Source organism: Chiloscyllium plagiosum, chromosome 37, assembly GCF_004010195.1.
Source record: "Chiloscyllium plagiosum isolate BGI_BamShark_2017 chromosome 37, ASM401019v2, whole genome shotgun sequence".
Taxonomy (NCBI): Eukaryota; Metazoa; Chordata; class Chondrichthyes; order Orectolobiformes; family Hemiscylliidae; genus Chiloscyllium; species Chiloscyllium plagiosum.
The window spans coordinates 26,398,411-26,416,029 of record NC_057746.1 but is presented as its reverse complement, the minus strand read 5'-3'; the positions used below and the strand labels follow the sequence as shown (position 1 = coordinate 26,416,029).

Sequence of the window (17,619 nt, the reverse complement as noted above, 5' to 3'; positions counted from 1 at the left end):
AACTTGCTGTTTCAAAAATTAATGATTACACATTGCAACAGTGACTGTACTGTTACAGTAACTTCATTGACTGTAAAGCTTGGGGTCATGTGCGGTGCAGTAGAAATGACAGACCTTTCATGATAAGTCTTGTTGAAGGCGGTGGCTATAAAGGTAGCAGATGCTTTTAAAATTCTGAAGATTCTGGAGAGGATTCTACAGATGGAAAATAACAAAGATAACACCACTATTAAGGAGAGAGGGACAATGGAGAACCACAGACCTGCTACTTTGTCAGTAGAAAATAGTGGTGCAGTTGAGTTGGCATGAATTTATTAAAGGGAAATCATGCTTGATCTGTTTGGAAGATGTTATTTGCAGTATAGATCAAATAGAATCAATGGGTGTTTTACTGTATTTTCAGGAGACTTTTGAAAAAGTGCTATATAGAAGATTAGTAATCAAAATTAGAGCATGCAATTCAGAAAAACCAATTTGCAATCCATAGAGGATAGCATAAAGCGGAGTAAGAATGAATGGGTCATTCTCATTGTAGGCTGTGCAATGGCTGCAGCTGTTCGGTGACTATAAATTAATTAAATAATGGAACCCATTTTAATATTTTTAGTTTTGCTATTACACAAAACTAGGTGGGAAAACAAGTTTGGGAAATGTGCAAGGAAACTTCAAGCAGACTTGGGCAGACTAAAGTGAATGGACTAGAACATGGCTGATGGAATATAATGTGTGATATTTTTTTTTGTTTTAAATTTCTTCGGTGGTGAGAGATTGGGACATTTGGTGCCTGAGGAACCTGTTCCCAATACACAGAAAGCTAACATGCAGGTGCAACAATCGATGAGGAAGGCGAGTGGTATGTTGGCTGCCATCACAAGGGGTAGAGAAGTAAAGATGGTGTAGTTGGCCTTGATAAGACTTTAAAAAGTGTACACAAAACGCCAGGTAAAGTCTTATCCAAGGGAGGATATTCATGCTATAGAGGGAGTGCAACAGAGGTTCACCAGACTAATTCCTGGGAGAGCAGAACGGTCTTAGGAAGAGATACTGAGGAAACTGTGCCTGTATTCTCTAGTGTTTTAAACAATGTGAGGTAACGTTGTTTGAAACTTGTAAAAAATTTTACGTTGTGATTATTTGGTTGTGGATAAGCTGTTTCTCCTGGCTGGTGAGTCACAAGTCTTGGAACACAGCCTTGGAATAAAGGCCAAGCCATAAAAACCTATGATTGTATCTGTGGAATTCTCTACCCCAGGGGACTGCTGAAACTCAGTCATTGGGCAAGTTGCAGACAAATATTGATTGCTGGGGTTGAATTCTACCAAGGCATGTGGAAAGGGGTGCAGGAAAGTCCTATTTAGGTATGTAATCAGCCACGATTAAACTGAATGACTAACAGCAAGTTCAAGAGGCTGAATAGTCTACTTCTGTTCCAATGTTCCTGATATCCCTTTTGTGACCCTGGATTTTTGGCAAGAGACACTGCAGATTACACTCTAACCAAAATTCCATTCGGTGCCAAAAGAAAAAGATTGATCCATCTAGAAGCTTCAATGATAGCCAATTCCTTCCAATGTGATGATCAAGTCTGTTGCATGCAGAGGTTCTTTCAAGGTGCACAGGTTTAATTCAGCAATTGAAAAGACAAGTCCTGATTGGTGTGCATGATTTTGCTCTTTTGTACTGAGTCTTCGTGCTTTTAACTTTTTTTTTGCGTAACAAAACTTTAAAGCATTCCCCCCCTCCCATAATCTTACAGTTTGCTCCCTTACTCCTCCAGCAGCCTCCGGTCTGGATACTTGGATCAAACCTCTGAATGTCTTTGCCGAGGCAGCTAGTGCTGAGGTAAGCAATATTTCCTGGACTCTACTAGTCAACATATGCGAGTTGCCTTATTCTGATTGAAAGCATTTATTTCTTGAACAGCCTGCATATGCAAGCATGTAGCTGATAATTCTGCGACCTGAATGTGTCATGGGCCAAGGTTAGAGAGTGAAACATTGGTAATGAACATCCCTTTCAGATTGTATCTGTGGAACTTGTTGGCATTTGCTTTGTGGGTGGTTCAAGTTCTACTGACCAAGTGACCAGAAGTAAGCATGATGGCACAACAATGTTTTTCAGCCTAAAGGCTGATTTTCCCATCCCTTTTATTCAGGTAGTCCCTATGATCTTTATACTCTTCCTGTACTGTTTTAGAACCCCAGGCCCTCAAAAGTTCTGTAGCCTCTATCCCAATGCTGAGCTTCTCCAGGTATACAAAGCCAGTGCACAACACCATTTTGCAACTTCACTCAATAACGCAAAGCAGGTAACTTTCATACAAATAGAAGGGACCACATTTGTTTCTACGCCATTGCCTGGTTTTCATCATCTTGTATCTCCATTTCCCAAAGTTAATGTTGTATTTTCTGGAATAAAACCAGAATATGTTGGAAATACTCAGCAGGTCGGGCAAGTGCGAAAGGTGATATTTTAGAGAGCTGAGGAAGTTAGGTGAAATTTGTTTTGTAAGGGGAGAGAAGAGGGCAAAGTAGTAAGTCTGTAATGGGGAGGTGAACAGTAGAGATTAAATAATAAAAGGGACTGGTCATGGACGAACAAAAAGAAATGTCTGGAGGAGACCTGAATGGCCGAATCACTCTAAACTCCGGAAAACCAAAGAGAAGCAGGAAATATAAACTGAAACAAAAGAAAAAATGATTCCAAACTAAGGATTGAGGTTTTGATCTGAAATTGGTGACCTTTCCAGACAACAGCCTAACTATGTCAGGTTTAATGACCAGATCAGAATTAAACCTGCAATACATCAAACCACTCCACAATCACTCCAGAGTCCTTTCTTTTGTGCAGCACCTTCCCATGCATGAATGGGAGATGTAACAAACACCTTCTATTTACCTCCTCCCTCTTTCCATTTTTAAAATAAAATATGTTAGGCTACTCTGATGGAGAGGGGCCTTGATTTTTATGTGCATAAGTCATTAAAGGTGGCAGAACAGATGGAGAGCACAGTTAATAAAGCATTAGGATCCTAATTTTGAGGGGGGGGCATAGAGTACAACAGTAAGGAGGTTACGCTGAATCGTCGTGAAACATTAGCCAGCCTTCTGCTGGGATGTTCTAGATGCCACACATTGGTGTCAGTGGTGAATAGATTGCATGTGGTTCCAAGGATGAAAACTGTCATGAAGATTGGTTAGGTTTGGGCAGTTTTCCTTGAAAACGACAAAGAGGAGATTTGATTGAAGTTTTCAAAATCCAAAGTCTGAACAGTTGATGGGGAGAAACTGTTCCAGCTCCTAACAGGATTAAAAATGAGGGAGTGCAGATTTAAAGTGATTGTACAAAAAATATGTACAGTGAGACAAGTTTCATCACTTGCTTTCAGGCCTGGAAGGATGGTGGAAGCAGTTTCAGTTGATGTTCAAGGAGGTATTAGATGGTTACTTAAAGAAAATAATGCATAGGGATGCAATGAACATGACTTGGTGCCATTCAGAAAGCTACTGCATAGTGTTGAACTGAAAAACCATCTACGCCATTACCAACTCTGAGATTCTCTCAATTCTAGGTCCCAAGCACTTTCTCCAAGTAAATAATGCTTTACTTGTTTTTTAAATATAAAATACAGCATTCTCAATATATTAAATGAGGTGCAGACTGGGTGATTTGGCTGGTAGAATACCTCAATTTAGCCTGCAAGCATGACCCCGACCTTGGGCTCGCTTGTCAATTTAAATCTTCTCCATGCTCCCAGGTTGATGACCCTGTCCTCTTGCCTCCTGCAAAACTTGAGGAACAGCAGTTCAACTTAGAGCATTGAGTTAAAATGCCCAACTGAATCTGGGAAGTTGTAATCAATTTCAGTTCACAACCTCTACCCTGTGTTGTTGTTTTCTTCTGTGCTAGTTTTGCTTTCACTCTCTCATTTCACTCTTTGCTTTAGGTGACAGCGATTCAAGATTCAGCTGTTCAAGGTTTGGCAATTTGCACCATCTCCAGTCGCACTTTTTTTTTTGTTTCTATCTCATTACACTTTTGTTTGATTTAACTTATCCTGCCTCCCATTCTTTCACAGTGCACCTGCCACTTATTTAAAACCTCTTAAGTTCTAACTTTGTTCCCCAGTTTGTTGAAATCCCAAAGGTTGAATCGCCTGCTGATACTCGCTGTGTAAGTCCACACAGAATAGTCACCTTGAACAAGGGTATTGGAGTGCAATTAGCTTCCATGGGGTGATGGTCCCACAAGGACCTAACATACATGCAGGAGAGGAATTTGCTTTTGGAAATGATACTTCAGTCTTTGAAAGGTTAATTAGCTTTGTAAGCAGGTGTGAATGTACTGGCCGTGACGGACAGTTGCCAAGGAAGAAGAGTTGGCGGCTTGCATTTTTGGGAAAAAAAGCAACAATGTAGTTCATGTATTTTGATTAAACTGCAGCGTGTATGTCTCTGCCCTTTTGTTTCAAGGCCAGCCAGACTGACAGTGGGGTGGATTTGAGCAGCGACTGTCAGGTCTCATCGACCAGTTCCTCGCAGCGTAGTTCTCCAGCCAGCAGCCTGAAAACTGACACTGGGGAGCGTGTTGGTCTTATTAACCGGATCAGCACAAAGGTGGTTGAGATTCGATCAGCAGAAAACCAGCTCCTAGAACCCAAAGAGCAGAGACAGAGACCTGCTAGGACAGGAGCACTGAAAGAAAATAAGGTATCGCACTTACTGTGATGACATGGCCTCTATAATCACCTTGCTTGCTGTACAGCATTTGTTCTGAATGCATTTATTCTGAATACCAGTCACCTCTGGTAGTGTTCTTCTCCTCCTCCTCCCCAACCTGACCTTCAATCCCTATCCATAATACCCATTCTTTTGTGACTGTTAACAGCGAGCTTCAGCAGGCGAAATGCTTCACGGAGGTAATTGCATCTATTCGTGTGTGTGTGTGTGTGTGTTCTTTCAGGGCCGCACACTCTATTTCCCAGTTAGGTTCTTGTGAAAAGCAGTTCTGAGTGAGAGTTCTGATTTTATTTATTCCTAAGGCACAGCTCTCTCCCTTTCCCACTTGCTTCTTTCCCACTCACCATCACTATATTGCCTTGCACTTTAATGCAGTTCAATGTTTAAAAATAAAAATTCCATTGTGTCAGAAGTTATTTTATTGTTAAAAATCTTTTCAACCCTGTTGTTGGCACCTTAGATTTATACAGCATGGAAAAAACTATAGAGTTAATGGCGTGTAAGAGCTTGGACTATTAGTATACATAAGTTAGAGAAAAGCTTTTAAATTCTATGCTGGTCATGCCATCATCAAAAAAGATATGTTTGTATAGAAGGGTAGCTTCTCCTTTAGCATTTTCTTGTCTAAGTCTAAATCCCTTTTTTTGACCACAATGCTCGGTATGTTTGATTTCCAGTTTCCTCCATTTTCTGCCTCATTTGCACATCTCCTTCAAATGGCTCAGCTTGTAGCTGCTTTGGCTCTGTCTGCTGGAGTTCTCTTTTTTTTTATTTAAAAAAAACTTCCCTCTCTTCCCTTTTCTCCCCCCCCCCTTAAAACCCTCTCCTTATTGGCTAAGTTTGTGCTCCATCCACCTCCCTGTAACTAATTTAGATGTCACTAAATCAGTTTGCTTCATTTTCCTCAAAGACAATCCAAATGGTATTGGAAATGCATGTCCTCCTTTCCTTGAATAGTAGATCAGCCAGTAGAAGCAAGGATTTTTTAATGTGTGATGATGCAGCATGTGCTGAGAATGTATGCAGCTCAGCAGTAGGAGATATTTTCTTCATAATTGGAAGGAGAGCTACACATTAAGGGGGATGACCATTGTATTGCAGATCATGCTCCTAAAAATGAACCGAATAATATTGGTTCCAAATTTTTACTCTCTAGATTATGGGTCTTTCAGTCTTCTCATTCTGAATCTACTTCAGTTATAAATCTGCATTATGCTCCATTATGAGATTTATACAGAAGAAAATTGTGCTTTTGGGTGTGGTGTGGGTCTAGTTGGTAGCAAGAGTGGAAGAGGGAGATGAATTTAGCACCATTCTGACTTCAATCCCTCCTCTTGACAAGAAAAACATTGTTTCAAATCTGTGACAAATAGAACAATTTTAAGCCAACCCCTAAATAGCCTTGAGCATCTTCCTCCTAATTGCTTATGACAAATAGATTTCACATGCAACTTTTTATAGCTTAGAGGTGGATGTTGGTGGTACTGCTTTGCTGTAGTATTAAACCCTGCTGCTGAAGTTCACCTGTGTATTGGTGCATTTCATATTTCGCACAGTTGGCTAGATGCCAGGAGCTGAAATTAAAATACACCTGACTGTGTGTACTTTGCCAAACAATCATATGACCAGACTAGGAGCTAGTGTTGAATGGCAGCGTATGGTCCTGCAATTCCAGAATTAGGGGGAAATGCATGTTCTTCTGGATGTAGGTTTGCTAGCCTAGCTGGAAGGTTCATTTTCAGACGTTTCGTCACCATACTAGGTAACATGCTGATGATTTCTGCTGTGCTTCGCCTGAGGCTCACTGAGGATGTTACCTAGTATGGTGACGGAACGTCTGAAAATGAACCTTCCAGCTCAGCGAGCAAACCTCCATCCAGAACCTCCACCTGAGCTACAAATCTTCTCAAAACTTGGTAATACATGCTCTTTTTTAGCAGGGTCTTGAGATGGTGCGTGGAAAGAGATTAAGCCATCTGATGCATGCTGTAATTAAGTTTGCATGTTCCCCTCTTCTACAACAGCCACTGAAGCTTTTGCACAATGACCGTTCTTGGTCTGAGTGAATGTGGGATTATTTCATGTAGATGATTACAGGAAAAAAAAAACCTGATCCTTGCCTCTTCTGCTTTTAATGCATGTACCGCTCTTTGTTCGTAGTAGGGCTCACTTCACAGTGGAAGGGTGGCTTGTCTTGCTCTTCCAAGCCAACCCAGGTGTCACTGCTCCAATTGTCATGCATTGATGTACACTGGTTCAATATATATTGTCCATGCCAAAGTGCAAACTTCTGCTATTGTCTTTGTACATGCCTTAGTCTATTAAATCTTGGCTTAGTTAATTGAGAGAAATGTTTATGACGTCCATGGTAATGCTGAAGACTGGTATGGCAATTCTAATGAGTCACTTAAACTAGACGTAAGAGGATTAAATAACCTCTTTGCATGAGGTTTTACTTATTAATGTTACAGTGCTAGGTTGATTCTTTGTTTTTAAAAAAGACAATGTATACATTAAAAGTCTTTGATTTCATGAAGTTTCAGGAGTCTGCCAGCGAACTGAGTAAAGAGCATAAACCTGGACCAATAGGAAATGAACGTTCACTAAAAAATAAAAAGGCAAGAGAAGGACAGCAGAAAGAGAGTCCTGAGACTGCTGCAAAGGCTGTTGGCTTTTCAATAAACAGCAGACCAAAATCCAAACCAGATCCTGACTTGTTACTGGAGACTGAAGTCACTGTACCACCTATCCAGTTTGGAGTTAGTGCAAAGGTGAGTCAATTGATTATTTTTGTTTTAATGCTCAAATTTAGACTTTGGATTCTGGTTCAACTCAGTAACCAGTTCAGCAACCTTATCTAGTATTGTGTTCCCCCAGAGTACTTGAGGGTTGAAAGTAAAGAAGAAATCAAAGCAGAAGGGAAGAACTGAGTGGGGAAGTTATAATAGTGGAGTTTTATCGATAAGTGAGACAAATAAAAGTGAAAATAATTTTAATGGGTCCTCTGTTTGTATACTCATTTCAAATATAGAAATGATCTTCAAGCCTGTTCAGTTAAGTAACAAATCAGCTACAGCCGAACTGCATTTGTGTTGGTTAACTTTCTGAAAGACTAGGTACAATGTCTGGCCCATTGGGTGAATGCTGAGAGGTTGCCCTCCTTTTCGGTTAGCTGTATTAACATGTGTTGTTGGCTTTATTAACATTCTTGCCTCTTAATCATGGAAGCATAAAACGTAGGCCAGGAATATGCCCTTTAGAGTCTGCTTTGCCATTCAATACGATCATGGTTACTCATCTACGCAGCATTGTTTCAGCTTTCTGCTTACAGCACAGAAACCGGGCTAGGCCATTCAACCCCGTGAGCCTGTTCCCCAATTTATCTTGAAGGTTTTGGTCAGATCGCCCCTTAACTACCTGAATTCCAGAGAAAACTGACCTAATTTGTGTAATCTCTCCTCATAACTTAACCCCTGAAGTCCAGACATCATTCTTGTCAAACTACATCATATTCCCTCCAAGGCCACTGTACCCTTCCAAAGGTGTGGTACTTAAATCCGCGCTCAATGCTCCAGGAGACGTCTAGTAGAAAGTGAGGACTGCTGATGCTGGAGTTGAGTGTGTGTGCTGCTGGAAAAGCATGTAAGGTAGGCAACATCCAAGGAGCAGGAGAATTGATGTTTCTGGCATATGACCAAAACGTTGATTCTCCTGCTCCTTAGATGCTGTATGAGCTGCTGTGCTTATTCAGCACCACACTTTCGGCTCCAGGTGAGGTCTAATTGAGGTTGAACTGCAGTGTAACTTCTGTATCCTTCACACAACACCTGTCACAACCACCTGATGAAGGTGCAGCACTCCAAAAGCTAATGTGCTTTCAATTAAATCTGTTGGACTATAACCTGGTGTTGTGACTTTTAACTTTGTACACCCCAGTCTAACACCGGCATCTCCAAATCATTCCGTATCCTTGTACTTCAGCCCTCTTGATATAAAAGCCTGCATTTCATGAGTTTTTTTTTATTATCTTCCTGCACCTGTTTGTGACATTAAGATCCGTGCACCTGAACCCCCAAGTCTTTTTGAACCTTGACTGTACTTACCTTCATACCATGACTTATCCTATTTGGACCAAAAGAATAACCTCACACTTGCTTACATCGAACTCTATCTGTCGCAGTTTTGCCTATTAGTTTATCAATATCCCTTTTGTAATTTTATGCTGTTATCTACGTTGTCTACAATGCTGCCTCACTTTTTGTCATCGGCACATTTGGATATACGACTTTCTATGCCATTATCCAAGTTGTCAGTAAATAGTGTGAATGATTGATTGAAACGCCAACAGAACCTATATGGTGACATCCTACCAATCAGAGAACCTACCCTTTATCCCTACTTTCTGTCACCTGCCACTCAACCAATTTCCCAGCCGTGTCATAATTCTCCCAAACTTCCATGGGCTTCTGTCTTAGCTTAACAGTCTTATGTGAAATTTTATCAAATGCCTTTTGGAAGTCCATATAAACAACAGCCATAGATATTCTCTTCCTGCTATCTTAGTCACCTCTTCAAAAAATTTCAATGAGGCTTGACTGATCTGACTCACCTGATTAACTGAACATTTTCAAATCATTCAGTTACTCCGTTATTAATTATAGACCCCATTAGAGATGTTAGGCTAACTGGTCTGTAATTCCCTGGATTTCTTCTTCCATCTGTCTTTAACCCCTTAATGTTCAGTTTAAAAGCCTTAACTGTTTTCAGGGGCAAAGAATTCCACAGGCTCCCCACAATCTGGGTGAAGAAATGTCTCCTTATCACAAGTCGTGGTCCAGCACGAAGGTTGAAGCATGTAAATTTTGAGGTGACTGCACGGAGTTGACCGCTGTTTTGTCAGATATGCCATCCACCTGGTTGAGCAGATTTTGAAGATCCCATGGCCAAATCAAAAGAGCAAGAATCCTGTTAACTCTCCCCACTATTCTACCATCAGCCACACCAAAAACATAAGATTATTTTTGATGTAGAATCGACTGCATAATGACCACTGCATCTAACGGCACTGTCCCTGAATTGGGGATCTCTTGAAGCTTGCGTAACATTCATTTTATTAAACAATAAGTTCATTTTGTAGGATAGTAATGTGTGAATCAATGTCGTCTCACAAAGGATGAGACTGATTTACAGTGGGTGGTGGAGGAATTAGTAATGTTATTGGCATATTGTCAGTTACCAGGAAATTTCTGGGCTTATGACTAGGAAATCTGATGGATTTAAATGAGGGGGTTTGATTGGAGTAATGTGTTTGAGCAGGCAGACCTAATCCATATGTACAAATTCTGCAGACTGGAATGCTGAGGTCTCCCAATTCAAGAGCAGTGGAGCTCCATTTGAGTACATACTTTCTGTCTGCAAAAACTGTTCCTAATATTGTATCTCTTTGTGCAGCTTGGGCAAGATGCTAACTTTCTTCAAGATATTCTAATGGGGAGACACTCATTATATTTAAATGTCAGTTCATAAGCATTAGACTATTCATTTTGCTTCCTTTAGGATTCTGACTTCAGTCTAGCTGTGCCTACGATTCAAAGGTCTGCAAGTTCACCACCCAACAAACTGCAGAATGCTGCCAGCACTGATGTACGTACTGCCTGATCTGTAACTTCATTTATGCATGGTTTACATTTCCTTGCTGCTGCTGTGTTTTAGGAAACAATTCTTCTCCTGTAAGCCAGTTTCAGGACAACTTGCATATATAAATTCAAATGCGTGCAAGGGCACTCGCATGCTACTTGTATCGTCTGAGAGCACTCCACTATTTGGTGAAATTGCATGTTTTTCATCCAGGTGAGAGGCAATTTTAGTAGTGCAAGTGAGGAAATGCACTAGTGAGGTGCACTGGCAAAGGGCCTAGCTTTTTAAAATGCCTAAGATTTCAACCTGGAATTTTTCAATGGTTCAGACTTAATTCTGTGATTGTGTGACTGCTGAGAGATACTACCTTTTGTCGAAGTGTGCTATATGACCCCAGAAGTTCACCCTGGATTTTAGGCCTTTTATAATCTGAAGTAGCATGTGAAATAGGAACAGATGATGACTTTATGGCATCCTCCGTTTTCCTGCCATTGAATAAGATTCAGCTGATCTCCCCAAATCCCAAATTTCCTCTTCTCCACATTAAATGCTGCTAATGATGGAGTACCTACAGTCCTCTGGGCAAAACATTCCAAGTGTTTTATGTGGAAAAATTTATATCTTTTTAAATGTCCAAAATGTCTGGCCCCTAGCCTGGGATTCTGCTCCTGTATTCTAGATCTCCAGGAGGGAAAAGAGCCTGTCAAGCCCCTTCAGAATCCTTTTTAAGTTTCAGTGAGAGCACTTTTTATTTCTTTTCTTTCCTCTTGCACATTTTTCTCGATCTTGCTTCCTCCCTCATGGGTCTGTGTGGCTCAGGAGAAGAAAGCAATGAGCAGGAGGGAGGGGTGGCACACGACACTGAGAGGTTAGTCATGAGCAGGAGGATTGCAAGCAAGTGTTTTGGGCCCCGTATCTCAGGAAGGATGTACTGGCCCTGGAGCAAGTTCACGAGGATGGTCCCAGGAATGAAAACCTTAACATGTTTGAGAACGGTTACACTTGTTTGGAGTTTAGAAGGGTGAGGTGGGGGAAATCTAATTGAAAGGTACAGAATAGCCTGGACAGAGTACATGTTTCCATTGGTAGGAGAGACAAGGGCACAGCCTTCGAGTAAAGGGAAGACCTTTTTGAATGGAGATGAGAAACCTCTTCAGCCAGAGAGTGGTGAATCTATAGAATTCATTGCCACAGTAGACTGTGGAGGCCAGGTCATTGAGTATGTTTAAGACTGAGATAGATAAGTTCTTGATTGTCAGGGATTACAGGGAGAGAGCAGGAGGATGGTGTTGAGAAGCTTATCAGTCATAATTGAATGGCAGAGCAGACTCTATGGGCTGAATGGCCTAATTTCTGTTCCTATGTATGTTGCGTAGGAGGGAAGCAAGAGAGAGGTGGTGTGTGGAAAGATTGAAGAGAGATGCCAAGAAGGGGAGTTTGGGAAGGGGAGGGGTGCAGCAAGAAAGCTGAGGCTGTGAGCAAGAAGTTAGTAAGAGGATCTTTTGGGCTGATGAATACCATTCATTTAGTCAATCTGCTGCAACCTGTTTGTCGAGTTAAGATTGATCCCAAAGACTTGGCTGTATTAAAACCATGAGGCCATCTTGAGAGTTTGTGAAAACCTTTTGATGCCGAATGTAGATTTACAACCAGTGAAGCAAAAGTTTTTAAAGTTACATAGGACATTTTGAATTGTGCATACTTCCTCTCCCCAAATCAGTTTTTTTGTATTTGTTTGTGAGAGACAGTTTGCTTTAAAAATGAACTGGTTCCCAGTTGCTTTCTCCATGGCAACTCCTTGACCTGTCGAACTTGACATGCCAACAATCAACACTGGGCTTTTCGCAGTATAAATTGTTGTGATCGTTTGAAATTTGTCCACTCCTGCGTTTGTATTGATGAGTTAAAAGTTTAAATATTTTGATAGCATGCCACTTTTTTATCAATACTTCACAATTCAGTGTATCATCTTAAAAAGTGAAGAATGTGTATAGGTGGAATAAATGACACTACTTAACCTAAAACTACCTGAGCAGGCACGGATGTACAGGAGTACAGGAGAGCAGGAGTAGACCCCCTCAAGCATTCTGTACCAATCTGTGAGTTGGCTGACCTTCTGTAGCTACAACTCACAATACTTGACTCTATTGTTGATAGAAATCTATCTAACTATAGGCCTCGAGTACATTCAATGACCCTGTCTCTGCCACTCTGGAGAAGAAAATTCCAAACCTCCAGACCCTAAAAAAACACAATTTGAGATTTCAGTGGAAAGTGAGGGGTTTTTTTTGTGGATGGAATCCCTTAGTTGTAGTTTTCCCTGCAAGGTAATGAGTCCCCTCAGGGTCTTGTGTGTTTCAGTATGGTCACGTTCCATTAGAGTCCTAGAGATGTACAGTGTGGAAACAGATGTTGGGTCCAACTCATTCATGCTGCCCTGATATCCTCGGTAAAAACAATGACTGCAGATGCTGGAAACCAGATTCTGGATTAGTGGTGCTGGAAGAGCACAGCAGGTATTCAGGCAGCATCCAAGGGGCAGTAAAATCGACGTTTCGGGCAAAAGCCCTTCAGGAATAAAGGCAGAGAGCCTGAAGCATGGAGAGATGAGCTAGAGGAGGGTGGGGAGAAAGTAGCATGGAGTATGACCTGGGAGTTGCAGTGGGAGAGGGACTCCCTGAGATTCTTGTAGAGAGAGTAGGAAAACTTCTTCAAGGCAGGCATCCTTGCAAGAGGATTCACAGTTAGGGTTAAAATATTTCCTAACCCCATTCTCTTGCCTTTACCCAGTAACACTTAATCCTCTACCAATCAAGAACCTATCTGTCTCTCTCAAGTGCACTCAATGACTTGGCCTCTGGCTCAAGAAATTTCTCTTCATCTCAGTTCTAAAGGGTCATCTCTTCACTCGAGTCCTAGTCTCTCCTACCAGTGGAAGCATCTTCTCCATGTCCACTTGATCCAGACGTCTCTATACTCAATCATTTCCTTCTTCATCCTTGCGGAAGGCGGAAAGGGGTGGGGAGGGAAATATATCCCTGGTGGTGGGGTCTTTTTGGAGGTGGTGGAAATGTCGGCGGATGATTTGGTTTATGCGAAGGTTGGTAGGGAGGAAGGTGAGCACCAGGGGCGTTCTGTCCTTGCTACGGTTGGAGAGGTGGGGTCTGAGGGTGGAGGTGCGGGGTGTGGACGAGCTGCGTTGGAGGGAATCTTTAACCACGTGGGAAGGAAAATTGCAGTCCCTAAAGAAGGAGGCCATCTGGTGTGTTCTCTGGTGGAACTGGTCCTCCTAGAGCAGATACGGCAGAGGCGGAGGAATTGGGAATACAGGATGGCATTTTTGCAAGAGGTAGGGTGGGAAGAGTAGCTGTGGGAGTCGGTGGGTTTGTAAAAAATGTCTGTATCAAGTCGGTCATCATTAATGGAGATGGAGAGGTCCAGGAAGGGGAGGGAGATGTCAGATGGTCCAGGTAAATTTAAGGTCAGGGTGGAATGTGTTGGTGAAGTTGATGAATTGCTCAACCTCCTCGCGGGAGCACGAGGTGGCGCCAATGCAGTCATCAATGTAGCGGAGGAAGAGGTGGGGAGTGGGGCCCGTGTAATTATGGAAGATTGACTGCTCTACGTAGCCAACAAAGAGACAGGCATAGCTGGGGCCCATACGTGTGCCCATGGCTACCCCTTTGGTCTGGAGGAAGTGGGAGGATTTGAAGGAGAAATTAAGGGTGAGGACCAGTTCGGCCAAACGAATGAGCGTGTCGGTGGAAGGGTACTGTTGGGGACATCGGGAGAGGGAAAAACTGAGGGCTTGGAGGCCCTGGTCATGGCAGATGGAGCCCTGATATCCTACCCTAATCTCGCCCCATTTGCCAGCATTTGGGACTAGACCATATCCCTCTATTCATGTACTCAGCCAGGTGCCTTTTAAATGCTGTAATTGAACCAGCCTCCACTACTTCCTCTGGCAGCTCATTCCATACACGCACTATCCTCTGCACGAAATCTTGCCCCCCTCTCTAGGTTTGGACCCATCCTCCCTGGAGAAAATACCTTGACTGTTTACCCTATCCATGTCTCATGATTTTATAAGCTTCTATAAGGACACCCCTCAGCCTCCAATATTCCAGGGGTAAAAAGCTTCAGCCTATTCAGCCCCTCTCCCTATAGCTCAAAGCCTCCACCCCGGTAATGTCTTTAAATATTCTCTGAGCCTTTTCAAGTTTCACAACATCCATCCTGTAGCAGGGAGAGCAGAATTGCACACAGTATTCCAACAGTGGCCTAACCAATGTCCTGTACAGCCGCAACATGACCTCCCAACTCCTATACTCAATGTACTGACCAATGAAGACAAGCGTACCAAATGCTGCCTTCACTGTCCCATTGACCTGTGACGCCACTTTCAAGGAACTATGAACCTGCACTCCAAGCTCTCTTTGTTCAGCAACATTCCCCAGGACCTTATCATTAAGTGTACAAGTCCTGCCATGATTTTCCTCTCCCAGGTGCAAAACCTCTCATTTAAATTAAACTCCATCTGCCACACCTTGGTCCATTGCACTATCTGATCAAGATCCTGTTGTAATCGGAGATAATCTTCACTGTCCACTACACCTCCAATTCTGGTGTCATCTGAAAACTTACTAACCATACCTCCTGTGTTCATCTCCAAATCATTTATGTAAATGGTGAAAAGCAGTGGGTGGACTGTGGCACACTTCTGATCACAGGCCTCCTTTCTTTTAATAGTGAAATAGGGCCAACCTGTCCAATAATCTTTTGCCCACAGGAGTAACCTCCATCCCAGTTATTAGATGAGTGAACCTTCTCCAGCTGCTTCTAACCAACATGCATCCTTCCTTCAGTCAGGATACCAAAACTGTACATGGTTAGAGTCATTAAAATCCAACAGCATGGAAACAGGCCCTTTGGCCCAAACATTTCAATGCTAACCCCGTTTCCCCTGGCTGGTAAAGTATTTAATTGTTCTTATGCTGTGCTGTTTTCTTTTAACTGGTGTACAGTACAAAGTACTGGTTACTTTGCACAGAAAAAAAATTATTCTGCGCATTAATTGAGAGCATTGGAGGGAACATTGAACTGATTTAAAGCTTTTATTAACATCCAGGAGTTTGTAAGAAATAAATAATTAAACCAGCTAGGTTTAGACAATCATTGAAAATTTAAATATGTCTTTTGAGGAATATGTTTACATGGCACCAATTGCATTCTTTTACAGTGTTAAAACATTCACCCTGTTCTTCAAGGCTGTCTCTTCATGGCATGTTTTTTGTGGAGTTCAGAACTCTGACATAGTCATAGAATTTTTACATCATGGAGGGAGGCCCTTTTGACCTATCTTGACTGGTTGGTCATAAGTATCCCATCTGTTCTCATCTCATTTTCTACAAATTGGCCTGTTGTTTTGTATGTTTTGGTGTTTCAACTGCTAACCTAAATAGTTCTTAAATGTTTGAAGGCTCTCCCCGCCATCACCTAATTTAGGCAGTAGGTTCCAGATACCCACAAACTTCTGAGTGAAAAACCTTTTCTTCAAATCCCTTCTAAACCTCTTACTCCTTACCCTTCAACTCCGCCTGGCTATTGACCACTCTACTGAGAGGGGCAGTTTCTCGTTATCTACTTGGCCAATGCCCCTTAGTTTTGTATGCACATCCTATTCTGATTTGCCATCCATATCCATATGTTTGGCAATAGGAGCCTTGCACTTTTGCCGTTGCATCACCATCTTGAGACCACCTGTAGCCAATTGCAGTAACTCGATCATGGCAGCCATTGCTCATCAAGAACTCTGGACATCCTTGAACATATATATGCTGTCTGACTAACTGAAATTTCACATTTTTAGGCACTTGTTTACACTTGTGATTTTGTTTTTATATATTTTGGGCCGAGTGGGTGGTGATATCTTTTTACATGAGCACAGGTACAGAGTCGACGCTCATTGTGCTGTGTAGCAGCACTGAGAGATTGAAATGAGCGGGACTGAAGAAATGGTGGTACTTTGGTTGCTAAGCTTAGGCCTTTGGCCTGCATATTACATAGATGCAATAAAGTGTGAAGTTTTTTTGTTTTGGTAGAAAGAATTTTAAAAAGAAGCACGATCATGCAGCACAGAAACAAACCCTTCAGTTCAACTCATTCGTGCTGACCAAGTTTCCCATTTGCCTGCATTTGGCCCGTATCCTTCTAAACTTTTCCTATTCGTGTGCTCATCCAAATGCCTTCTCAATATTGTAACTTTACCTGCATATAACACTTCCTCTGGCAGTTCATTCCACATATGAGTCACCCTCTCTGTGGGGAAAAAGTTGCCCCTCTGGTCCCTTTTTAAATCTTTCTGAAATGTTTACATTTGGAGGGACCTGAGTATCATTGCACCAAATTGAAAATAAGTACGCACCTTCAGTGAGCAGTGGGAGGGCAAGTAATATAATAACCTTTGTTACAAAGGAATTGAAGTAAAGATGTCCAGGTCTTTGAGGCCATGCCAGCACAATTGTATGTAGCTTTGGACCTTTGCTTTCTCTTGCCCTAGAGAAAGCAAAGTTTTGTTGTACCTGCTGTGTGGTGGGATGAGGCAAGATCGAATAGGTTGTCTATTCTCTCTGAAGTTTAAAAGAATAAAAGATGATCCAATTAAAATATGAAATACAGGATTTTATGGGGCAGATGCTGCATTTGTTTTCCTGCCGTGGGTACCTTGAACAATTGGCACAGAATTTTCAAATCCGTGACTAAGCTTTTAGGACTGAACAGAAATTTCTTTACTTAGATTTGTGGATATTTGAAATTCTGTGCCTGTAGAGAATTGGAGATGTTCATTTGTTAAATACGTTCAAGACAGGGCAATAGACTTTTGGATAGTAAGGGTAGTGCAAGATATTGGTATATGGTGGTAGGTTTGGAATTGAGGAAGGTTAATCCTGATTCTGCTGAATGTTGGAGCAAGCTCAAAATATCAAATGGCCCACTTCAGCTCCGATTTCTCTTAGTCTGTGAAGTAAGTAAGGAAAGCTCAAAAGTGAAGCTGAATAGTATCTGTTCACAGGAACAGGTGCAGTTTGCATTCGTGAAGGAGGTTTGTACAATAAGTAGAACCAAATTGCTGCACATTTGAGACCCTCTTCAGGCCCAGGATGTATGGACAAAAAGCAACATAAGAGGTGGTTGCTCCACAATTTGGCAGAGGGTTAATTAAAAATCAGAGGCATTAACAATA

The 17,619-nt window shown here is 41.9% G+C and overlaps 1 protein-coding gene across 6 annotated transcripts in view; it reads left to right on the top strand.

The window, feature by feature from the left end:
* The window catches only part of LOC122541410 (protein PRRC2A-like), a 136,572-nt gene that overhangs the window by 100,549 nt on the left and 18,404 nt on the right, over window positions 1-17,619 (top strand). For 5 of the 6 annotated variants that reach the window (XM_043678166.1, XM_043678160.1, XM_043678161.1 and 2 more), the window contains 4 exons: window positions 1,778-1,842; window positions 4,473-4,709; window positions 7,277-7,510; window positions 10,296-10,382. In XM_043678166.1, the coding sequence (XP_043534101.1) occupies window positions 1,778-1,842; window positions 4,473-4,709; window positions 7,277-7,510; window positions 10,296-10,382 (623 nt within the window). The remainder of the gene's footprint in view (window positions 1-1,777; window positions 1,843-4,472; window positions 4,710-7,276; window positions 7,511-10,295; window positions 10,383-17,619) is intronic. The other variant, XM_043678163.1, reaches the window with a different exon arrangement.